Source organism: Prinia subflava, chromosome 13 (genome assembly GCF_021018805.1).
Source record: "Prinia subflava isolate CZ2003 ecotype Zambia chromosome 13, Cam_Psub_1.2, whole genome shotgun sequence".
NCBI classification, from domain to species: Eukaryota; Metazoa; Chordata; class Aves; order Passeriformes; family Cisticolidae; genus Prinia; species Prinia subflava.
This window is the reverse complement of record NC_086259.1, coordinates 7,697,191-7,721,911: the sequence shown is the minus strand read 5'-3', so window position 1 is coordinate 7,721,911 and position 24,721 is coordinate 7,697,191. Positions and strand designations below refer to the sequence as shown.

General features: G+C 42.4%; 1 protein-coding gene across 1 annotated transcript; it reads left to right on the top strand.

Annotated features, from left to right (window-relative positions):
- The first annotated feature begins 47 nt into the window (after nucleotides 1-47).
- VPS35 (VPS35 retromer complex component) lies at nucleotides 48-24,444 on the top strand. The gene is made up of 17 exons (XM_063410436.1): nucleotides 48-105; nucleotides 6,862-6,960; nucleotides 8,285-8,381; nucleotides 8,882-9,005; nucleotides 10,405-10,587; nucleotides 10,896-11,109; nucleotides 11,866-11,949; nucleotides 12,387-12,496; nucleotides 15,453-15,549; nucleotides 15,641-15,789; nucleotides 16,283-16,490; nucleotides 17,019-17,174; nucleotides 18,892-19,014; nucleotides 19,918-20,097; nucleotides 21,245-21,484; nucleotides 22,182-22,325; nucleotides 23,564-24,444. The coding sequence occupies exons 1-17, from the start codon at nucleotides 103-105 to the stop codon at nucleotides 23,741-23,743; spliced, it is 2,391 nt and encodes a 796-aa protein (XP_063266506.1). The 5' UTR covers nucleotides 48-102; the 3' UTR covers nucleotides 23,744-24,444.
- Nucleotides 24,445-24,721: the final 277 nt, after the last annotated feature.

The window sequence follows — 24,721 nt, the reverse complement described above, 5'->3', positions numbered from 1 at the left end:
TCGGAGCGGGCCAATGGGCGGCGCGCGGCGGCGGGGCGGGGCGGTGCGCGCGGCGCAGTCACATGACGGGGCGGTGCTGGCGGGGGCGGCGGCGGCGCGACCATGGTGAGGGGCAGCGGCCGGGGCCGCGGGGCGCGGGCAGCCCTGCCGCGGGCGGGCCGCGGCGGCACGGAGGGGCCCGGCGGCCGAGGGACGAGCCCGGCATGGGCCCGGGGCAGCGCTCTGAGCGGCCGCGCCGGGCCGGCGGCGCGGCGGGCCCGGCCGGGTGCGGGGCTGCAGCGGGCGCGGAGGCCGCACGGTCCGGCCCGGGCGGGGCTGAGGTGCGGGCCGGGCCCGGCGTGTCGGCGGTAACGCTGCCCGCGGCCTGCGCCGGTCACCGCCTCGCTGGGTCCAGCCCGTTTGCGCGTAGGGGCGCAGGGGAAGGTGGTGTTTTGCTGGGGAATCGCGGCCGTAGCAGCGGTCAGTTTCGCTCTGCTTTGCCGTGCTGTCCCTGTGTTAAACCCGGGCTTGTGTCATTGCCGGTTCTGTGCACGTGTGCCGTGCCTGTCCGCCTTGCAGCCTGCGCTCCAGTCCCTCCTGACCCTCCAAGACTGCTGTCGTAGGCTTCCCGAGTAAACTTCCTTTCTTTTCCGGCAGAAGAGGTGGTTGTGCATTGGTGGGCGCAGCTCATTAGCGCTCTTTGCCGCAAATGTTGATGTTTGTTAGGCAGGGAGGAGGGTCAGCCTCTTCTCCCAGGCTGTTAGCAATGGGACAAGAAGGCGTAGTCTTAAGATGTGCCGGGGGAGGTTCGAACTGGACATTTGGAGGAATTTATTCACAAAACGGGTAATTAGGCGTTGGAATGGAGTGCCCGCGGAGGGAGTGGAGTCGTGGTCCCTAGAGGTGTTTAAGGAAGGACTGCACACTGGACAGGGCACTGAGTGCCGTGGTCTGGCTGACAAGGAGGTGTTTGGCCACAGGTTGGACTTCAGTCTTTCCAACTCATTCATTCTCTGCAACCTGAAATTTGCACGTGGAAGTGATGCATACTGGGAAATACTTTTCAATCCTCAATGAAAATAAGGGGACAATCAAATTTCCTAATAAAACACAAATATCTTTAATTCGCCTTCAATGGTATGTAGTATTCAGTGAAATTTTGAATCACAGCACTTGCTGTAACCACCACTCTGTGTAATTAACCTAAATGTGGTGTGTAAACAGTACTAACAGTGTATAGATAGTGAGGCAGAAAATAACTGAATGCTTTATAAAGAAGGGATTCCTCAGTTCTAAGGTTTTTGGAGCAGACTTCCTTTTTAAAGGTATATAGTGTGTGTTGATCTCTGTATCTCTATGGCTGGGCAAAATCTGTAGTGTTACTTGAAAGAGGAATGTGAAATACTGGAATGGGTGATGAGAAATGCTAAATCTATGTAGCCACCAGTCTCTGTCCCCCCCACAAATATTTTGTGGTAGTCATTAATTCAGCAATGAAATTACCTCTCTCTGCCTGTCATTTCCATGGGAACTGGCCAGCCACTTGTCTGGTCTCACAGCTTCTTTCTAAGAATAGCTGTTGTCAGGTGATTCAGAAAAAAACAAAGTTACAGATGTTGAACATGGGATAATCACAGGTGTTAAACATGGGATAATTCCTTCTACCAAATTGGGCTCCCCTGTGATTTCCTGTGGCTGAGCTTGGTTTAAGCCTTGAAGCTGAATGTTTAAGTGCCTTTAACATGACTTGTTTTAAGAGGGCTCTGGTGGCTTTTGATCATACCCTGAATAAAAAGTCCATCTCTTTAATACTTAATAGTGTCTTGTGGCTTCCTGTAGTAGTACCAGTTTCAACATGTGAAAAATGCTTTCATCTCTCTGGTTTATCTCTGAGCTCCTATACTGCGAGATGTGATAGACGTTCTGGAGCCTGCAGTGTTGCAGGGAAATGCTTCCTGTATGCCATCTAATGCCTTTTTTTTTGTGGGGGGAGGTAAATTCCCTCCCTAGGTTACCCAGCAGGGCACTGTGCACCCAGCTGGCAGTGTGCTGCTGTGGCTGCCCCGTCCTCTCTGGGGCAGCAGTCATTTGAATGTCTCTGCAGTGAGGTGCTGGCAGGTAGTCTGAATAAAATCCACCTGGGAGGAGGCAGCAGAACCTCCTTGGGTAAATGTCATTTGTTGTGGTGTTCAGTACAGGCGTGTGAGCAAACAGAAGGAAGTGCCATGTGCAGCAGGCTGTAAGCACATCAGCTAACCAAAGAAAAGGACTTTGGGAGAGGAGATGAAAATGCACTTTTGAACGGAATGGAAGCAAAACCTTTCACTCAGTATTTATACTCTGCATGCAGCTTAAAACACCTGTGTGTCAGAACATGAGCTTTTAGGCTTGACAAGCTCCCTTGAACTGTGCTCTCTTTCAGTACTGTGTCATTCTTGAGTACTCCAAGGTACCAGATTTTTAAGTGAAATAAGTCAGCACAGTGGTTATTATTTTAGGCCTTCTCTAGAGTGCAGCTCAGTGTCAAATACGGAACTAAACATGAATCTCATGGAACTGAGTGTTAGAAAATGAGTAAATCTTACACAATAGGTGCAATGTTTGGTTTGGTCAGGAGTAATTGCAGTGATGAGGATAGGGATGATCCAGAATAACATTTGCTGCTGCAGTAATACACTTCCCTAATTGTTATCTGCAGGATAACTTGTATTAACTATTCTGCTCAGCTGGTTTGGGTGTAAAAAACTGTTTTCCAGTGCAACTTACAGTTTAGTTTACTAGCCTTTATTAAAAAGAAAAGCCAGAAAAGCTAAATCTGAAAGGAACAAAAAAAGCACACAAAAAAGCCACACCAAAAGCTAGCTTTCCTCAGCCCTCGCCCTCCAAATTCATCTGCTGTGAGTTTTGGCTCCCATAACTTGCACGTGGTAACTTATGCTAGCCCTGTCCTCAAAGCTAGCAAAAAGCTTTTGTCTCTTGTGCAGAAAGCAGCTGGGGGAGGCACTTCTCTGTCCCTTCTGCACTGCTCATTTGCTTCTTTGTTGCTTCAGGGGAAAAATGAGTAAAGCAAAACTCTTCCCATTAACTGTCCTTTTTTTCTACATTTGCAGTGTATCTGGTGTGGGTATAGCTCAGGTATTTCTAAAGTCTGAATAGCTGCATAATTGCTATAAATTGCTTCTCATGTGCTTGGGCAGGGGTTTGTACCTTATTGTGCATGTAGTTGACAAGGCAGGATATTTTGTACTGCTGCTTTTGCCCAGGGTCAAAGTATCTTCCACTTCAAAAACTTATGTTCAAGATTGTTTTTGTAGATGGGGCTAGGAATCCACAGTTGCTTTTTTTGATGAAATGACACTTGAAAATACCATCTTTTGTTACTAGGTTGGTAATTTAAGTGTAAGATACAGAACATAAACAGCTTTCTTCAACATGGAATCTGACAACTCTGTTCTGATTCAGTGTGTGCTCTGCTGGGTGTCACTGGTAGGCTTTTGCAGTATGTTCTCTTTCTTTCATTTGCCTTTTGTCGCCACAACCTCGAACTTTAGGCATGTGTTAGTAGGATATGTGTGTCTTGATGTGGTCTTGTGTGTCACTTGATAGTAACCAGGTTATGTTTGGGAGCCCCTGCAGTTCTAAAGCTGGAAGTAGCTTGCCTTCTGAAGCTGGAAGAGAAGGGTAAGCTCATACATATTCAGACTTGGAAAAGTAAGAGTTGGAACTTGGTCACTAGTGCTGCTGTTAAGATGATTTCTATTCCTACAGGAGCAAAGCTGCTACAAACTCCCTCAAGTGACACAACTGCCCCTGCTGTATGCTTTTGACAGCAGTGTAGGTTATTTTGCTACCTGTGGCACTTGATAATGCTATAGCTGTCCTTTCTTCAGAAGTATAGTGCCCTTGTAGTAAAGACATCTTTGTTTAGACTGATCACCTTCTCAGTCCTCAAATCAGCACACATAGAAATTGAATTTTCCTCTTCCTTAATTGTTCATATCTTGGAGAGATACTGAAGAAATAAATTAATATCTTGTGTTAATATGAAAATGCTTCTGTTGATGAACTCAGTACTTAGTCCCAGTGTTGAATACAACGTGGGACCTGGCTGTTCAAATTTAGAGCAGAAATGGAAGTGTTCTTGGTCTTCTGTTAATGCAGACAGAGTTTGATATAAAACTGACACTATAAATGAATGAAACTCCAATTTTTTCCCCAACTGCTGCTAAATTACAGCAGTTAAAGTTGTGTAAGAAGATACAAATGTATCTGCTGAGCTCATAGCTGGTATAATGAAAAGTATTGTCCAGAACTTGTTGTAGCCATGATTCTATAACCATGTTTGCACACCAAAAGTAAGGAAACCGATGCACATGGACTCAGCCAAATACTTCTTGGAGCTGTAGCAAATGTGTATGTTTCAGTAATGCTTTGGCTTTAGGCTGAACCAGGTGAACAGTAATCTGTTCATCAGCTGGGCTTGTCTCACAGCTTTTTTATGGTTTACAGCCTGAACTGCTCTCCCTGCACTGTCTGGCCCCTGAACAGCTGGGGATGGAAGAGCAGGGCTGAGGGCTGTGTGAACTTAGTGCCCATCAGGAGAAGGGGGCTTAGGGAGTTGTGGTCAGTGTGAGCACAACTGTGTGAGCACTGCTGCATTGTTCCTAGCTGTGTTTTAGTAGAGATTTGGTGTGGTCAGAGCATGTGGCATTAAGCTCAATAGTGATTTATTTTCTCTAAAGCAGTGGTATGGATTCTGGGGACTGTAGAGTGTAACCAACGTTCTGGCACAGACATAACTCAGCAAGTCTGTTATGTGATGTTCTGATATTGATTACTGTGCACTAGTCCCTGCACTGTCATTTTGTATTCCTTAAGAGTCTGATCTGCCATTGAATAATTAAAGCTTAGCAATTACAGCAAACTTCTGCTGGCAGAACATACTTGTTTGACAGTTTGAGGTTGTCTAAGGGTTTGTAGCTATTGAACTGCCTGGGAAATAGAATCATCTAGCCATGGTTGCTGCTTTTTCCGTATGCTTAAATTGTTTTTGGAAGACTTGCACATTGATTCATTATATATAGAGAGAGCTTTGTAAGAGGTGCGGTCACTCTAGCAGAGATGGTTTTTCTGTCATCTAAGTACAGTTCCTAATTAGTTATTGTGCATAGTTGGAGTATTACTGAGGCACACAGAGTCACAGAAGCGTTGGTTGGAAGGAACCTTTTTCTCATACAACCTCCTTGAAGCAGGTTTGTCACCTGTGTTGGATTGGATCAGCCTTGGCTTTATCCAGCTGGGTGATTGAGGAGCTTCAGGAGCAGAGTTCCATTAGGGCATGATCAAGGCAGGAACAGTATTGCAGAGCACTCTGTTTTCTGTATGTGGAAAAGAATAGTGGGGAGATTTCAACTGCAGAACAAGAACCCAATTAAATAGGAGAAGTAACAGGGGTGTGAAATGCTCTGTAACATTAAACTGGTGTTAAACTAAAACTTCTCTGCTTTAATGAAGGCCTCAATTTTAATCTCAGTCCTCAACAGATACTTCTGGGGACTCCACACATGAAACATGTGGGAGTTGGTACTGAAGGAGTTTTTAAAAACTTTAGGATGATGTAATTCATGGCCTTCCAGCTTGTTTCTGAAATGCTGTTAAAAGGAGGAGACCACGGTCCTTCTAAGCACAGTGGATGAAGGGAACAAATATAAATAGCTGAGAATTTACTGAAGCTGGAGGCTCAGAGAACCTGCTGTGCAAATCACGGTGTGCTTGGTAGTTTTCAAGACTAGAGAAGAGGTAGCTGAGATACTGCATCAGTGCTTTTGTCTCCAGCAGTATTTCAGAGGGGCCGCCTGAAAACAAACGGCAGGATTGAGAGAAGTGGAGATGCTCTAATGAGGTGTTGAAGGCTGATCCTGAGCAAGAGGTGGATGGCAGTGCTTCCTTGTAAAGCCTTACAAGGAAGGCTGGGTGCAGGTGGGGACAGCTGTGGGGGTTCTGATCTGTGTAGTTTGGACATCTTAGCAAATATCTTAAAGGTGCTTGTAGAAACTGATCTCATTATTCTGGTAGAGGGAGGGTAGCAGCTGCAGTAGAAGGCCTGTTATAGCTGGATTGAGGGGAAATATAAGGATGTAAACAATGGATTTATTTAATATTTTAAGAAAATACACTATGAACCTTGGAAAGTCAAAAGACAGTGAAAGTTTCAGTTGAAGGTGCAGAGTGTGCCTTTCTGAGGGGAAGCAAGAATGTCACTCTGACAGTGTGACTGAGACAGGGACACATGAAGAGTTGTTTCTCTTCAGCTTTCTGATCCAATCTGCAAGTACCTTCTACGTTCTGGAATGCACTGACTGTACTTTATCCTTTGCTTATCTGAAACTTGTCCTGAGTGGAATGGTGTGGCTCAGATAGCAGTTGAGAACTTGTGACTTGTGAGCACAGAAGGCATCTATGCAGTTGCAGTGTGTGGTCTGGGCACTGCTTTGAAGCTCTGGACAGAAGTAACAGCAGTGCTTCCTCTCAGCACACTCGTGTCTCTGCGTTCTCTTGGAGCTTTTCTTCCCAGATACTTGCACTGGATTCTTGACCTCTGAATGTTGGAAAGGAAAGGTTGGCCCTGCTCTGCCCCCATGGCTTTGCTGTCCAAGAAGCAGTGGTGCTCAAGCTACCTGTCACCTCCCCTCAGGTTTTTGCAAGGCACTTGAACTTTCTCTGTTACATGTCACACAACTATTTCTGACACCCCTTGAGTGGTGACACTGTAGTGTCACTTGCAGTGCATTCTAAAGTGTGGGAATCCAGGTTTAGTCAACTCATAAACAGCTTCATAAAAATAATTGAATTCTGTTTTGTTTGGTTTCATATTTCCTTCAGCCAACAACACAGCAATCTCCTCAGGATGAACAGGAAAAGCTCCTGGATGAAGCCATTCAGGCTGTGAAGGTGCAGTCGTTCCAGATGAAGAGATGCTTGGTAAGGATGTGACTTTAAAATGCAATGAAGCTTCTTGTCTGCTAGGAATAAAACAGAAAATCAATACCAATCTCTAGTGCTGTGAGGAAAATTAACCCTTTATGTATCCTTGTGCCAGAGACTTTGCCAATGAGGCAGCTGCTCATTAAGAGTGAGCCTTGGGTATTCTTTGAATGTGTCTTCCTGATTTTGTTCCAGTATTTGACAAGATAAGTTAAAGATGTACCTTTATAATTTACCTGCTTGCATTTAAATAAACCTAAGATGAACTTTTTTATGAGATCATTGTTTATGTCCACCATTCTGTAGTTTTTTTCATGTAGCCTTTTCTTGGTGTGACTGAGAGGCTGCATAGGATCAATTTTGTAGGGATTAACTGTAGACGGATGTGTGAATTCTTCTGTGACTGGAAAACACCATTGGCCAGTGTTGTGCTGAGATTTTTATCTGTGAATTGTAGCCAATTCAGGCAGATTATGTGATCACACATAGCTTTCCTGGGCTTGAGAAGCCTCAGTTTTTATTTGGAGAAACTGCTTAAAGTTGCAATGAAAACTTAAATATTCCCATATGTTTTCATGTGGTTAGCCAAGCTAACTTTGTTTGCAGCCAAATGACAGCAGCAAGAAGTGTAACACCTCTTCCAGTTTTGTGCTCAGTGAATGTTTTGGAAATCTTTAAGGAGCTGCAGCTGCACTTTTCACTGCTATCTGTGATTAAGTGGCAGTATAACTACACTAAGTGGATCACACTAGCAATTCCTTTTGTTCTCCCTCAAAACTTACTGCTACTGCTCATGATGGATTGCTCAAGTCTGTCTAAGTGGTTGATTAGAGGTTTGTGGTTGTATCCTGTGGTGCCAGGTGATTAAATGCACCAGAGGTGTAATTTAAATGCAGACTAGTAAGGGGTGGCTTTCAGTGAGGTGTTCCTTGTGGGTGAGAAGGAGGCGAAGGTGATGATGGCAGTGTGTATTGTTTCTCCTAGAGGTTTATAGGAGATCTGTGAGATCCGAGGAAAACGACAGACCAGATTTGGAGGAGGGGAACCTGCTCTGTTTTGCCTGCTGGATAGAATCTGAGTGTTGGGTGGAGATTGCTGCATAAGCAGAATGATTTTAGCTTTTTCTACCTTTAGTATTGCAGTTACTGTAGCTCTGTCTTGAGATGCATCTTCTTATCACCTCAGGTAAAATGTTCACCTAGTTAGCATGAGTGGTGTAGTATAAGCTAGATATTAAACCACTTGAGATTTTTTTTATAGGTAAAAATCCTGCAGTTGCCTAGTGTGTTTCTAATCGACTTTTCTCTTTCCTCCTCTGAAGGACAAGAACAAGCTCATGGATGCTCTGAAACATGCGTCCAACATGCTTGGGGAGCTGCGGACTTCCATGTTATCTCCAAAGAGCTATTATGAGCTCTGTATCCTTTCAAGAGGAAACTAATAGTTGAGATGTGTTTGGAGTGGGATGTTCATGTGCTTTTTTTGGTACAATGGTATCTTGTGTCAGATACTTATTAGCACTTTTCTCCCCAGTATTCGATTATGTGTATATATTGTAGGACAATATATGCTTTGCTCACTGTGTAAGTTCATTTTTCTCTCTGGTATAAAACAGGTCTTTATTGTCTTTCATATCTTCCTCTGGGAAGTTTCAGGAGTCTAGTTCTAAAAACAGTATCAGCTCTGTAAAACAACTTTTATTCTCAGTTTTATTCCCTTTTCTAATATGCTAAAAATTGATTAAAGGTTTGTGGTTAATTTTGCACATTTATCCCAGTCATGATTACTGTTCAGAAGTACTGCCTGCTTGGACATGTTTGTATTTGGTATAGCATGTTTCTTCCTGGTGTGAATGAGCAAATAACTATGAAAATATGTTGTAGACATTCTAACTTAAAATCCTTGACTATGAGAAAAGACATGGCAATTTCTGATGAGCTACACTACTTGGAAGTCTACCTGACAGATGAATTTGCCAAAGGCAGGAAAGTGGCAGACCTTTATGAGCTAGTACAGTATGCTGGAAATATCATTCCAAGACTGTAAGTGTGTGTATATTGATGGCTTTGTTTGCTTTTTCTTTTTTAAACTGGTGCATAGTTGTCTAACTCTGGGTGTGATTGGCTTTTCAATCAGTTTACTGTGGTCAATAGTATTTCTGCCTATCTGGAGTGGATTACTGTGAAACTTTTGAGATTAGGCCAAGAGTGCAGGTGCAGAAGGTCAGTTCTTCCTGTCAGGGTGTTCATTTTGCACATGACCGAGATGAAAGCACTGCAGTTTTGGAATGAAGCTGGCTTTGGGTAAAGAGCTGGTCAATGGAAGATAACCAAGTACCACACACTGATCAGGGAGATTGACTATTGACTGCTTCTCTTACCTGAGGGCCTAGATCTTACCTTCTCCCACACAGTAGTTTCTTCATAACTTTCTGCCTTTTTAGAGAATAAGAAGTGTGAGAAGGAAGCTGAAAGTTTGTGACTTCACTCTTAGAGTATTTGTGTTTCTGAATCTTCTTTTTTTTTTTGCCAAGTGATAGCTTGCCAGAAATGATACTTGAAGGCCTGTGAGGCTTATATTTAAATATGTGACTGTTGGGCTGCAGCACATCTTTGGCATAGTCAGTTTTGGGATTTAGGTTTTGCTTGGTACTCAAGTTTTCCATTCCTGACCTTACATTCGTGCCAGGAAGAGGCTCTGGACACACCAGGCTGCATCTTCATGCAGTTTCTGGAGTGTGGCTGATGGCTACCACAGTGTCTTCACCTCTGTGTGTAACCATCAGAGTTGTCTTCCTGCCTGCTTGTAGACTCTGGTTCTCCCTGATGAAACTCGTGGTGCTTTCATGGAGGTCCTGTGCATGGGGCAGAGGAGCAGGCAGGGAGGGGTGAGGCTTCTGAACTGAATACCTGTAGGTTCTGAGTGTTGTAGGTTTTTTTTCTTCTAAGCTGAAAGGGTGTCCAAATATGCTGAAGCAGCAGCCTTCTGCATCTCACATACTCTGTTACCTGATGGAGAGGTGCTGAGGGGGTGAGCACAAATCCAGTAGTTCCTATCCTGCTAGACTACAGTGTGAGAGAGGCTTAACTACTTCCCCATTATAGGTTACTTATCTTTGTGTCAGAGCTGTTTTCCAGCTTAGTGGGATGCTGGAAGTATAGATGAGCTGATCTGAGGGCATTCAGAACGTTGTGAGCATTTACACATTCAGTGTATCAGGCATTGCAATGAGGGCGGTTGGCTGTTCAGACTCCGGTGCTCTGTAGAAAACGAGAGTAGGAGTAGAAAGCTGACTAAGTAGCCAAAATTATGGGACCCAGGTGATCATTGTATTGCTTTTTTTGTGCTTTGTTAATCCTGCCATTATGAACAAAAGGAACTGTTGCCTCTAAGTGCCATGTCGTTACTTTGATTGATTGTTTGACTCTGTGCCCTTTGCAGGTATCTGCTGATAACAGTAGGTGTTGTCTATGTCAAGTCGTTTCCACAGTCCAGGAAAGATATTTTGAAAGACCTGGTGGAGATGTGCCGTGGAGTGCAGCATCCTCTTAGAGGCCTCTTTCTTAGAAACTATCTCCTGCAGTGCACCAGGAATATCTTACCAGATGAAGGCGAGCAAGCAGAGTAAGAAGGATGGGCTATAACTTGATAAAATTACTGTTAATAGAGCTTATTCAAATTCTGTGTGACTTCAGATTTGAGAGTAGATGTGCTAGAATTCCATAGATTTGACAGGTGTTTGTCTATTATGAATCCCCTTCTAGCACTAAAGTTCCTCACAAGTGAGGATATGAACATTTCTTATGAACCCAGAAATCCCACCCCACACTTCTCCACCCCCTAACCTTCTTAAAACTGGTATGTTCAGCAGTGGCTGGAACGATGAATACCTCTGACAAGCTTTTCCCTTCTTAACCTCTTACCAATTGCAGTGAAGAAACCACTGGGGACATCAGTGACTCAATGGATTTTGTGCTGCTGAACTTTGCTGAGATGAACAAACTCTGGGTGCGAATGCAGCACCAGGGCCACAGTCGGGACAGAGAGAAGAGGGAGCGTGAGAGGCAGGAGCTGAGGATCCTCGTGGGAACAAACCTGGTTCGCCTCAGTCAGCTGGAAGGGGTTAATGTGGAGCGATACAAGCAGGTGGGGTGGCTGGCCATCCTTTCTGACTTCTGCCAGTGTTTCCCAAACTAAACTAGTTTGGACATCCAGATGAGCAGCTGGAAATGTTACAGCTTTTCTAAAAGTTCAGTAATCCCAGTGCTTCTCAAACTCTTCCCCTGAGGGAAGTTGTGAATACTCATGAAGGTATACAGTGCGTTCTCAGGTCAAGAACATGATTCACACATTCTTCTGTAAGTCTGTCTGCAACAGTGATAGGAAACTGTAAAGCTTTCCTCCCAGATTCCCATTTTTCTTGCAAAATAATGGGTTGATCTAAGGGATATGTGCACATCCAGTGTTCTGGGAGAGACTTCACAAGTTGTGAGGCTGTGCTTCCCAAAGCATTCAAGAGAACTGTTACTGTGTGAAATGACAGTGAGGGAAATGTATTATTTAAAAGTCTGTCCCTTGTAAATTCTACCATACAGCTGCTGAAAACAGCTTTGAGTGGTTCTACTGAGACCCTGGGTATGTGCCAGCAAAGTTGGTAGCACTGACTTATGAAATCAAAGCTTGCATAATGTATGAAAGGGACAGACTTCTGAGATTGGTAGATTTTTTTTTCTCTGAAGGATGGAACTGCAGTAAAATGGGACTTTTTATCAGAAAGCCTTTATGTAGAAAATTAGCTGAGAATCGTTAGAAATTCTGCTCTGTTTGGATAAAATGCATGTGTGAATATAAATTTAGAAGTAATTGTAAAATCACTGCAAGACCATTTCCCCCCTTTTGCAGATTGTTCTGCCTGGAATACTGGAGCAAGTTGTGAACTGTCGAGATGCTTTAGCTCAGGAGTACCTCATGGAGTGCATCATACAGGTGAGCTGCTTAGGTTCAATTGCAGTGATGGGACACAGGGATACTTCTATACACTTAGTCAGAATCAGGCAGCTTTCACATCTTCCTCATGGATTGGAAAACTTCATCACTGGGACTTGTACACAGTGGCTTGTCCTGTATTTTTTACCAGATGGGCAGAGTGGAGATGGATCCGTTTTGTGCTCCTTCTGTTGCAATATCTTGTCAGCATCTGAGCAGCCTGTGTCATGAGTTGTGATAGAGAGGTGGGCCCTTGAGTTACCCATTTGTCTAATATCTCTTGCCTCATGCATTTACCCAGTCAAGGTCAGCTTCATAGGCCAGAGTGTATTTACTGTGTGGCTATCTGCTTTAGAATTATTCTGTTGCATTTTTCTTCTGTGTAACAATGGGCAAATTCAGTTTATAACTTGATGACTATTGATCTAAAACTTCAGGTTTTCCCAGATGAATTTCACCTCCAAACCCTGAACCCATTTCTCAGAGCCTGTGCTGAGCTGCACCAAAATGTGAATGTGAAAAATATAATTATTGCTTTAATTGACAGGTGAGTGACTAAGGGGGTGGAACTTGACTCAAAATTAAGTTTGTGTTGTGCACAAGCAGATGATAATTCTTCTATCATTTAAATATGTTGAATTTCTGATACCACTTCACTGTTTCCATGTCTTTCTATCAGCTGTAATTAAAGCTGTGAAGAATATGATTTCTACAGCTTCTACTCTCTGGACTCTTTTACAGCTTCCAATGAAACCTGCTTTATGAACTGATTAAAACTTGTAAACAGATTAAGCCAGGTAACAGCCCATTTAGTGTTGAGCAGTTTCATGCTTTGGAACTGAAGTGACAGCAGTGCCCTGCTTTGACAGCCATATCACTCACAGGTACCTCTTGAAAACTTGAAGATCCTAAATCATCTGTCAGGGATATACTGTACCTTGCAGGGCCAAAGATCAGAGAACATAACAGTTCTTCCTCAGAACAGAGCTAGTAGGAAATGGGACTATCTTCTTAATTCTTAGCTTGCCACTAGCATCTTGACTGTTCTTCCAAAAGCATGTTCTTGCACTGAGTTCAGATTTGGGGGAGAAATCATATAGAATCTTTTAGATTGGAAAAGACTTCTAAGGTCAAACTGAAGTTTTCATTTGTATCCTGAAAGGAAACACAGATTTTTCAGTGAGTGCCTGCAGTTTTTTTACTGCAGAAAGGAAGTGCACTTGCATGGCCTGTCTCAGGCCCTAGGAAAGCCTTGTCCTTTGCTTTTGCATCCAAACATGTACCTTCATAAATCTGATCCGTGTGCCAATGTACGGACTTCAGTTACCACAGGGATCTTGGGTCCCCCTGGCATTCAGCGTTGGGTAGGATTACTGTATCCTCTCTAGTACCTGGGGAGGACTTGTGTGTATTGGGCATGACTGGTATAACTTAGGATTTTGAATTTTTTACTTACCAAGTCTGTAGTTTGTTTTCTCCAGGTTATGTCAGATTTAGATGTTCAAGAGTTTGGTTTTATTGGAATATCTTTCAGTGTTTGTGCATTTGTCAGAGACACTGTGCTGCCTTTGCTGCCTTCATACAGAGATGTTCACAGGAGTTCATTGGTTTCCCATGCTTTGATGCTGTGGCTCAGATTTTTCACAATTTTGTTAGCTCTAAAAAAAAACCCCAAAACTGTAAACCCCAAACACCACAAAACCCACAAATCCTGAGAAATGTTGCCTGTAACAGATTTTTGAGACTATCTTGATTACTTTTAAAAGAGGTCATAGGATATTTTGCTAGGCTCTTACACTGAAGTGTGGCAGTGTCATTCTTGTGAGAAGGCTTTCTTTTGTAGCTTTTGCTGTTATACTTTGGTAGCCTCTCCACAGTAAGGTTTTTATTTTCTTACTGTTACAAACACCAGTAAGGGACTGCCCAGCAGTGACCCTCTGTCCTCCCAGCCTTACCACTGCTGGGGTCTGTTGGGCCACTGAAACTTCCAGAGCTGTCTCTGGGCTGTAGGACAGGGCAGAAAGGTGGCAGTATGATGGTTATCTTTGATAACAGCTTGAGATCTTGACTGTAATGTTGCTGCCAGTGTTGGAGCATATGGCATCCATGCGTGTAGGGAGGGTGCTGCTCTTGTGTTGGGGTTGGAGCTGGTAGCAGCAGTGAGCAAGAGCTTCAGTGTTGTGTAGTTAAGATGTGAAGCTGCCCTGCATAGGTCGTGCCTCTTGGCATTCCTCATCTTTGTTTCAGCTGGCATTGCATAATTGAACCTGAACATGAAGCTTGTGAAAATTTTATCCTCATTCCTGTGGGGCTTTCCTGCTAAAGGAATCTCTGCAAATTGTCTTGCTGCTTTGGGATCTTTGTTGCCTTACTAAACCATTCATGACTTTTAATTATGCTGCCATCTGCCTGCAGCTTGTTCATACCTTGTAGCATTGCTGGCTTTACACTGAGCGGTTGCCAAGAAAAGCTGCCTTGTGCCTCTAAGAAAAAGCAGTGATTGTTCCTGGCTTTAGAAAGTCTGCTTCTTACCACCCTAATCAAATATAAGAATAGTTCAATGTCTTATTTTTCCTGGCAGTGAAGTTTTTTGACCTCCTGGGATTTTCTTATGTGTCTCTTTATTTCAGATCTAGAGTTCATTCAGAATCAAAATTGAGAAACCCTGTAGAAAGAAGTTAAAAAATTTTAATGCAGTGCCTTTTTCTAAATATTTTTTGTAGTTCTTTTTCTAATTCAGAGTAGAATAATCTCAATAATTATAAAGTCAAGATAGCAGCGCTGAGCTTCTTAAGCTGCAACTCTGGTAATTGTTAGTCTTCTGATAGTGGTGTTTTCTGTCCTGTATCTCATTTTTGCAGAAATGGTGGTTGGCATGATTCTCTCCTCTTACAGATAAAAATACCTCTCACCACCTCCTGAGTGCTTGCTGGATGGCAATTTCTTGCTCTCCCCCTCCCCCCTCTCAAATATTCTTCACTTCTCCATTCTTCTCAAGTTCACTTTGTATTTTGTTCTCTTTAAAAAGTGCCAAACATGTAGGTTGGTCTTTATCGACAGAGAATAGTTAAGTCAGCATATTCGTTTTGTGTGGGTTTTTTTCTCTGGAGGCTGTTTTGTGGAGGATGCTATTGGATGTCTAATTTCACTAATATCACTGAATGAATAAATGCAGGATATTTGCTCTTTCATCAGTCTACTCTATACCTTTTTATCTGCTGGAAAACAGTACTTGCTTCTGGCTGAAGAACATCAATTAGGAAATGTCCTTCCTGTTCCTTCTTCACCTTGCCTTTTCTGTCAGCAGTCTTTTCCAGGACTGATAGTTACCCTGCTCAGTTGCTCACATGGCTTCTGAGTTCCATTAATTTCCTTTTTGCTTGTAATAGAGCTTCCAAATATACCTTAAGGACTTGCTTTTTCTGCCAGTCCCTGTTTCTGCTCTGTGTCTGAGGAGTGGAAAAGCAATCCTGACCAGGCTGTTTTCCTTGCTCTGTCACCAGGTTAGCTTTATTTGCACATCGTGAAGATGGACCTGGTATCCCAGCAGATATCAAACTGTTTGATATCTTTTCACAGCAGGTTGCTACTGTTATACAGGTATGTTGGGTATCCCTGCAGGCAGCTTTGGGGGTGGTTTTTTGCAGACTTCTGTGCTTTAGTATGAACTTCATACTGTGTTAAATTTCAGTCTCGGCAGGATATGCCCTCAGAGGATGTGGTGTCTTTGCAAGTTTCTCTCATTAACCTGGCTATGAAATGCTACCCAGACCGTGTGGACTATGTTGACAAGGTGTTGGAGACTACTGTAGAAATATTCAACAAACTCAATTTGGAACAGTAAGTGCCTCTTGCATTTTCTTTGACATGGCAATTAATACCATAAAATCAGGCCTTCTGCATTTCACCACATTTGCTGTGATAGCAGAGCCATGCACTGGATGTGTCACTGCTTTTGGGCTGAGCTGCAGCAGCCCTGATAAACTCCTGACTAACCAGGACCTGCTCCCCTGTGCATAGGTTGTGCTGTACAGCCACACAATGTGTGTACATTTTGTAGGCATCCCTTACAGCACTCTGGAGTTCTGCTCTTGTTGCATTTGCAGCCACACTCTCTGCTTCTACTGGCAGCAATTTAAAACATGCATTTGCTACTGTGTGTCCCAAAGAGCAAACTCTGACTTATTTTGACACTCTTTTCCTTTCTCCCTATCACCAAGTTGCTTGGTGGTTGTTGTATACCTAAGAATTGATACTCTGAAGCAGACTTTAAACCCATCTACATGTGTGAACCATTGATTAATTGTGGTTTTTTGCATATATTTTCTTGTAGTATTGCTACAAGCAGTGCTGTTTCGAAGGAACTGACCAGACTTCTGAAAATCCCAGTTGATACTTACAACAATATCCTGACAGTTCTGAAACTAAAACACTTTCACCCACTCTTTGAATACTTTGATTATGAGTCCAGGAAGAGCATGAGTTGTTACGTGCTTAGCAATGTATTGGATTATAACACGGAAATTGTGTCCCAAGAACAGGTATGATATAAATTAACTTGAAATTCTAGGTGTTTAAATGACTGTTCAAAGACTGAAAACACACTTGGTGACTTCATGCAGGGCATGCTTTGTTTCCCAGCCTGCATGCCTCTGCCTCCCCTGGCACAGGCTTTATCCCACTTTGTAATTCTTCCTCTCGTGTTCTTAAATGTCTTTGAACATCTTACCTAACCTTATCCTGGGTTAGGTAAGGCTACTAGAGGCTACTTCTGGTAGACCACACCCCAGCCTAGACAGTAATCTGTTAGGTGTGAACAAAGACCCTGAATCCCTTTAAAACTGGGTCTGCTATCTAAAGAAGGATGCACAGCCTTTGGAATCTGAATTTCCTCTGCACTGCTGTGCTGCCCTGTGCCACTTGTGCTGAGAGGGACCCTTCTTCAGGGTGTAAGGCACATATGTCTGAAGCATCACCACTGTGAGTGGCTGTAAAGATGTTCCCCATTGCTGGCAATTTGTGCTTATGGAGAACTGTAGTTTAAACAGAGCTTCTATTGCCTTTAACAGGTTGATGCTATCATGAATTTGGTATCCACGCTGATCCAGGATCAGCCAGATCAGCCTGCTGAAGATCCTGACCCTGAGGACTTCGCTGATGAGCAAAGTCTTGTGGGAAGATTTATTCATCTGCTGCGTTCTGATGACCCTGACCAACAGTACCTGGTTGGTGACTGGTGCTTCTCAATGTCTGTGCTTTCTGAACTGGCACAGTTCTTGCATTATTGCCTGCACAACACTTGAGTGAAGCTGGGAGCTTGGACCATCACTGCTTTGGCACTACAAGCTTAGTAGAGGACATTATATATGACACTTTTAGTGACAGGATGATATGTTGCTTATTCAGAAAAAAGCAGATGAGGATTTAAGCATTTGTTGATTTAAAGTCTTGATCCCGTGAGGTAGCAACTAGCTGTATTACTTTATGGAACTCTTAATGTTCTGACAACTTCATATAACCATCTATTGAAAACACAGCAAGTGCTATTGGGAGTACTGTGCTCTATTTGTGTATTTTGATACCAAGAGATTGCAAAAACACCTCAGAAAATACAGCTTAGTATGTTTGGCCCTAGGGATTTTAATTTCTGTAAGAATGGTTTTCATACAGCCTGTAGTGTCCTGCTTGGTTCCAAATGCTTTTCCTCTCTGCTTGGTCCATCTGTAACAATAGATTTTACTTGTCCTTGAAACTTGTGCATTATGGTACTTGTAATGGTTTGAGTTGATCTGTGGCAGCTTTATGTAATTCTCTGTTGTTAATCTGCTATGTCTGGCTTTAGGGAGGTCACTTAAACTTCAGATAAACTATCTTGAGGAGTGTGTGTTGAGAAGAGTAGAGGGCCAGGGATATTCTGTCTGTGCCCAACCCACTGGAGAAGCTGGCAGCAGCTGTGCTGAAGTTGGGTGCTGCTGCAGATGGCACAGTTAGCTCATGTCAGAGTCAGGCCTGCTTAGGGGGGACTGCTGTGAAGTTACAGTTTGTGCCTGAAATAAAATTGTCTGACTCTGTCCTGAAGTTACAGCAACATCACACGGTATAAACAGTGAGAAGAGAGCAACAGAATAAAGTGCAAGCTGTGCATAACACAACTAGGATTGATTTAGCTTGGCTTTAAGTTCTGGTATAAAAAAGTCTTGCTTGAAGTATAATGGAACTTGTATAATGGGGAGAAGCATAGCTTTACAGGAATTGGAGACAGTTGTATTTCAAGAGTGCTTATTGCTGTAGTAAAGCAGAAGAGTTTTTTTAGTGGGTTGTGGTTTTGGTTGTTTTTTTCCTTACAGGGAGCAAAGCTTCCCTCAAAGGAATGCTGGCACCAAGGAAATTGATATTTCTACCCCAAAAGAATTTATATAGCTAGAGATGTTGAAGCTGCTTTTGCAAAGATTGAGTGTCAGTCTGTCTTTCTCATCTAGCAGTGCTTTGCTGTAATCACACTGACGGCCCTTAAATGCCATCAAAGGACTTGGCACATTATCTTTTGGGTACAATTCTGTGAGCTACTTAACACCTTTTAGTAACAACGCTTAATAGCTCCCTCAGCATCACAAATGCTTGCATCAAATTTTTCTACAATACAGCAGCAGCAGGAAAAAATCCAAGGCTATAGGATTTTCACAGTATCTCACTTTAAATTATTCATTCTGTATGGAAGATGCATGAAATGCAAATTCAAACAGCCTAGTCCAAGTGTGACAAGTCCACTGCTAGCCAGAGTGGCTAACCAGTGTGTAATGGGTGATTACAGACTTCTGTATATGCAGGTTATTTACATGAATTCTACATCTAATCTAAAAATGCATTTGGGGTGGGATTGAGCTTCCCTTGAGTGCTTGTTTCTGTGAAGGATTCTCTGGGCTCACAGTGCTTGTGTTGCAGATCCTCAACACTGCCCGGAAGCACTTTGGGGCAGGGGGGAACCAGCGCATCCGTTTCACGCTGCCACCCCTGGTGTTTGCTGCCTACCAGCTCGCTTTCCGCTACAAAGAGAACTCCAAAGTGGTAAGTTCACCTCTCGCCTGCTCTTGTATGCTGGCTTGGCTGTATTTTCTTGAAAATGCGTTTTGTCTGGCTGCATAAGTATGCTCACACTTGATACAGAAGGCTAGTTTTGTTTGGGTTTTTTCTCAAGGCAGATTTTTTTCTTGAGGTTTGAATGCTTATTAATTTAATGAAGATTTTTATCGGGTCATAGTAAACGACTTTAGTACTTTAGAAGTAATGAAGCAGAAATTGGCCAGTTTTGTTTATTTATTAAGGTTAATGACTGTGCCTTTACTGGCAACCAGAACTGATGGCATTAAACTGATTTAAATCTGAATATTGAAATTCATCAATTTCTAGATTGTAGCTACATTACTGTAATGTTTCTAAACCTACAAAAAAGCACTTACACAGTAGTAGTAAAAGTGTACCTTAAAATAATGAGTGATCTATTTTTGCTCTTAAATGCTTTCTGATTGAGATAGTTACCTTAAATATGTATTTGCTATATTGTGGAGAAATAAGTTTAAATGTTTGTTAAAATTCTCTTCAAAATGAAGGTTTTAAAATTCTCTTCCACTTCTGATTGCTCTGGACCGAACAGACTTTTTCTCCCCTTGGCTAGCTAGGCTTTTGCTCAGTTATGAGCTAAGCATAGCTGCCCTGACTGCAGTTGAGTGCAGGCTTCTGAGGAAGGCTTCTATGAGCTGGTAGGAAAAATGGGTGTGAAATTTTTGTAAATAAAAGAAATACTTTATGCAGACCCACTAAAGCCAGCACTGTACTGCTGGGGCACTGGAGTGTCTGGAATGGCATCAGGGGGCAACAGACTGGAGCACTTAACAGATCTTAGTACAATTTAAATTCCCTTTTCCTTGCAGCAATGCTGTTGTTCAAGCCTTTGCTTTTTTTCTTGTCTAGGATGACAAATGGGAGAAGAAGTGCCAGAAGATCTTCTCGTTTGCTCATCAGACCATCAGTGCTCTGATCAAAGCAGAGCTGGCAGAGCTGCCCCTCCGGCTCTTCCTGCAGGGAGCACTGGCTGCAGGAGAGATTGGCTTTGAGAATCATGAAACTGTGGCCTATGAGTTCATGTCCCAGGTGAGAGCCCAGCTATTAGGGCTGTGTCCTGTGCTGCCTTTAACTTCACTTGGGTAGGTTTGCTGAACACTGAACCATCCAGTGTGATTAAAGAACCTGAAGTGACAGACAGCCAGTGCTACCAGGTAGAAACTCATTTCATTCTTGCTTCCCAGGCTGCTGTGGAATTAAGCCCCATTGCTACTGATTGAATACTCAGTCTGACAACAGTGGTATGTTGCAATGCTGCCTCCTGCTCGTGTAGTTGCTCACTGGAGGAGTGTAGTTTTCTCAGCATAAAATGCTCCTTCACTGCTTCTGTCTCCAGCTCCTGATATCCAACTGGTATTGCCCTGACCACAAGCACTCTTTGGAAGTTTTCTGAAATCTGCAGTGTTCACAACTGTTTTGCTGGGCTTTGCCAATTAAAATCCTTGTATTGGAACCTGTTATAAACTACTCTGAAAATCTGTTGGAACTTGCTCTTAAACCTTGTTGCAAAAACCTTCCCCTCCTACCCATCACGTAAGGAACCAATGTGTTCCATGTTATCCATGTTGTAGCTTTGTCCTAATCTTTCCACTAATACTGCTACTAAATGCATGTTTTTAAGCAGAGTTGTTGATAAGCTGGGTTTGCTCACTGTGTTGTATCAGTTGCTGTTGCAGCACAGTTGTGATGATGAGAGCAGCATGGCAATTATGTACTTTCCATTAGAGACAGGGTTCAGGATTTGTCTATTCTCTGAAGATTCTTCATCTGTGTAGCAGCAGTGCAAGTGCTTTTGTTACCTACTCTGTCACCACTGACCTGCCATCAACTGCTGCTCTGCTAATTCGTGTGTTTCAAAGAACCAAATCTTCTTTGAGGACTGTTTCTTCTGCTGAAGTTCTGTGTTTGAATAGGTGCTTGAAATGAGGAAAAATTCAATCTTCAGATTATATGTGGGATCTCACTTGTTTGCTATGACCACTTGAATGCTATTTCTTGTAAGACTTTTTTCCAGTCTGTGGATTTACTTGATTTTTACACTCTACATGAAAGATTTTTTTTTCTGCCTGAAGCTCTTAATAAATACAAATCTGGATAGTTTCTTGCTGTGTCAGTAGCAGGTGTGATATTTTTTTTTCCAGTGTTCTGATTGAGTCTTGCTTTCTCCCTTGTCTAGGCCTTCTCTCTATATGAAGATGAAATCAGTGACTCAAAAGCACAGCTGGCTGCCATCACCTTGATAATTGGGACATTTGAGAGGATGAAGTGCTTCAGTGAGGAGAACCACGAGCCTTTGAGGACTCAGTGTGCACTGGCAGCCTCCAAACTCCTCAAGAAGCCGGACCAGTGCAGAGCTGTGAGCACTTGTGCCCACCTGTTCTGGTCTGGCCGAAACACTGACAAGAATGGAGAGGAGGTGAGAACAGAGTGACAGCAGTGGGACATGTCCTGCCTCAGTAACAGTTCTGCCTTCTTTCTATAGACACTTCTAAAGTAGATACATCAGTGAAGTAGGTTTGGTTGTAATTTATTCTGATATGTTAAACTTCTAATATTCAGTGCAGTGTAAACTGTATAAATATAAAAATGGAGAAAACTCTAATTTAAGGGTGGAAGTACCAGGCAAACTTTTGAGTGTCAGCTAGTTAAAGGCTAGTTGACTGTGCTGCACTTTGCTTGTGTTTATTATATTAGCTCAATTTGCATGTGAACTACTAAACTTCCAAATTAAAGATACAAGTTGTTGAAGTAAAGGTAAAAAAAAAATCCTCTGTTCTTCAAGGCTTGTCACATAAGCTGTTATCATTTTAAAGAGCAGTGTTTGAAACATATTTTTCAAAGTATGCATTATGGTACATGTTACAAAATTGAGTCAGTTGATCTCATAATTGAAGGCTTTCAACAACTGTTATGTTACTGTGTGATTTAACAAAATCTAACGCTGGTGGCAGTCAGGCAGGGTGGGCTTTCAGTGACAGCTTGCTCTTTGCAGTTTGTGTAGTTTTGTGTTTCTGTGGCAGACCCTCAGGAAATGCTGTGTGTACCAAGGGAGGAGATACTGGAGCTCCCTAAGGTTCTTTTATTTCTTGTAACTTTGGTGTTTTTCCTTCTAGCTTCATGGAGGGAAAAGAGTGATGGAATGCCTAAAGAAGGCTCTGAAGATAGCAAATCAGTGCATGGACCCTTCTCTGCAAGTCCAGCTTTTCATAGAAATTCTGAATAGATATATCTATTTTTATGAAAAGGAAAATGAGGCGGTGAGTGGAAATCCATTCTCTGTTGCATCTCTTTTAAAGAGCATTTCTTTAAGCTCTTCATTCACATTTACAGCACAAATTCTCTTCAGCTTGCCCTGTAGTCTCATGAGAGGCACAAGTTCTTGTGATGAGAGAGGAGTCAAGTCTTGATGTGCTAGTAAAACTATTGGATTAAACTTTGTTCTTCTCACACTGGGGGGAAATGTTTGCAGTTAGGTTACAAATTTAAATATTGTGAGACTTGTATACCTAAAATAATCTAGATAAAAACTTACTGGAACTTGAGAAAGATGAGAAAGTAGTAAGATCCTAGCTTTAAAGCTACACATTCATTAATGCATATGTAAGGGAAAGAAGATTCTTTACAGGTGTTCGTGGTCACTGCTGACTTGGCCAGGTTGGTGTAAGCTTTAATTTGACAAAATAGATATGACACCATATGTACTCATCTTAAATTGTGTGTATGATCTGAGATAGTTACCTGATCCATTTTCTGTTAGCAGATAAAGAAGAGTTATGCAGTTTGGAAAACCTGCTTGGTTAAGTAGAGATCAGTGTCTCCTCTGATGTCATTGATTGAGAGCAGACATTTAAGAATGCCCTGTAGTTCTGAGGGAATTCCTAAAGAAATTGGAGGGATTTGCTGACTTTCCAATAACTGAACTGGCTTCTCAGTATAGGAGTGCTCTAGTATAGGAGATCTGATGGAGATGAAAATAAAGCTTTGAATTTCAAGGCACTTGGCAGATGTAAAAATACTCTGGATACTCTGCTGGCTTGCAGTGCATTTTGTGTAGTGCTAAACTTCAGCCCATAGACAGCTATGACTTGTTCTCTAAGAATAACTTGAAATCTGACATTACCACCCTGACTGACTTCTAGAAGAAACAAATATCTCACAGTGCATATACAATCTGATTGTGTGTGCCATTTGTTTGAAGCTTTTTAAATTTATATTGAATACACTGGAGAGAAATGCTGTTGAAATAGTTAAAAAGCTATCAGGCTAATGACAAATTTTTCACGTTTGCTGGGATGGGGGGATTTCCACAGAACTCTGAAATTGCTTCCTGTGAGGAACCAGAGAAGGCAGTCCCCAGCAGTTCGTCTGCGTACATTCTTAGCAGCATTTGGAAGGATTGTCCAAATACAGATAGCTTAAAGACAAGTCTGTTCAAACTAATGTCTGTGCACTTGTACACAGGTGGTGTTGATGACTTCTGTTTCATGTTCTGTAGGTGACAATTCAGGTTTTGAATCAGCTTATACAGAAGATCAGAGAAGATCTCCCAAACCTTGAGTCTACTGAAGAAACAGAACAAATTAACAAACACTTTCACAACACACTGGAGCACTTGCGTCTGAGGAGGGAATCACCAGAATCTGAGGGGCCAATTTATGAAGGTCTTGTTCTTTAGAAAGACACTCACTGTACCTGTTTTCATTTTCATACTGTGTTTTTTTAAGATAGGTTCCTAGGTTGTGCCTTTCAGAAATGTCAAATTAACATTCATGTGTTCAGTCTGGCACTTCAAACACTTGTGTTTAACAAATTTGGAAGGTTGGACCAGCAACTCCAGGTTTCATCAGTTAGCATGGCTGAAACTTTCTTTGAAATCCATGTGACATGGTAGGGCTCCTCAGTTCTGATTTCTCTTCTGTCTGTTCACTGTTGCTTCTGTAGCACTAGAGCTCTAAACTGGCAGTGACTGTCAGCTGAAACTGTGTCTGATCCTTACAGAGCATCAGATTTTTGGGATTATTGTACGTCAAATTCTGCTTGTGCTTTTCTTTTAATGCGAGTTAAGACTAAGTGTAATATTTTTCCCTAAAACTAGAATATATTAATGCATGTTTGGAGAGTTTTAAAGTACCATGTTCAAAAACAGAAGTTATATTTTGCATATTAAGGCTCTGTGACATTCAGTGAGGGCCAGTACTGTGCACAGGGCATATTTATCAAGATAATTTTGTTCCAAATAGTATAAAAAATAGAGAAATTGCAATCTATATAGATATGTATAACCTTCATTACTGTAAATTTAGGGGAAAAAGCATTACACAAGTTTATTCAGTATCATGATTTTGCACCAGTGAAACAATAAAGTTGCTATTAACACCTGTTGTTTCATGTCTCTTCAGAGCCCACTGTTGAACCCAAAGGTAATATTGAACTTTCTGAAAAAAGTGAAAGAACTTTTGTTTTGTAGGGACAGAAAAATCAAGGCATAGTTACCCTGGCTGAGCTGGGTGGCTGCTGGCATTTCTAATGTAGGCGTTTGTGATACAAACCCTGTGTTTCTCCACATGGTGATGACAACGCTTTTATGACAGACTGGGAGTGAGAAGAATCCTACTGGATTCTGTGCCAGAGTTGAGTGGCAATTGAATGACAG

What these genes read in the sequence shown, in the direction of transcription:
- VPS35 (XM_063410436.1), top strand. An exon ending in GATGAAGGCGAGCAAGCAGA is followed by an intron (nt 10,588 to 10,895) that starts GTAAGAAGGATG and finishes TACCAATTGCAG; the next exon opens with TGAAGAAACCACTGGGGACA. An exon ending in TCATGGAGTGCATCATACAG is followed by an intron (nt 11,950 to 12,386) that starts GTGAGCTGCTTA and finishes CTAAAACTTCAG; the next exon opens with GTTTTCCCAGATGAATTTCA.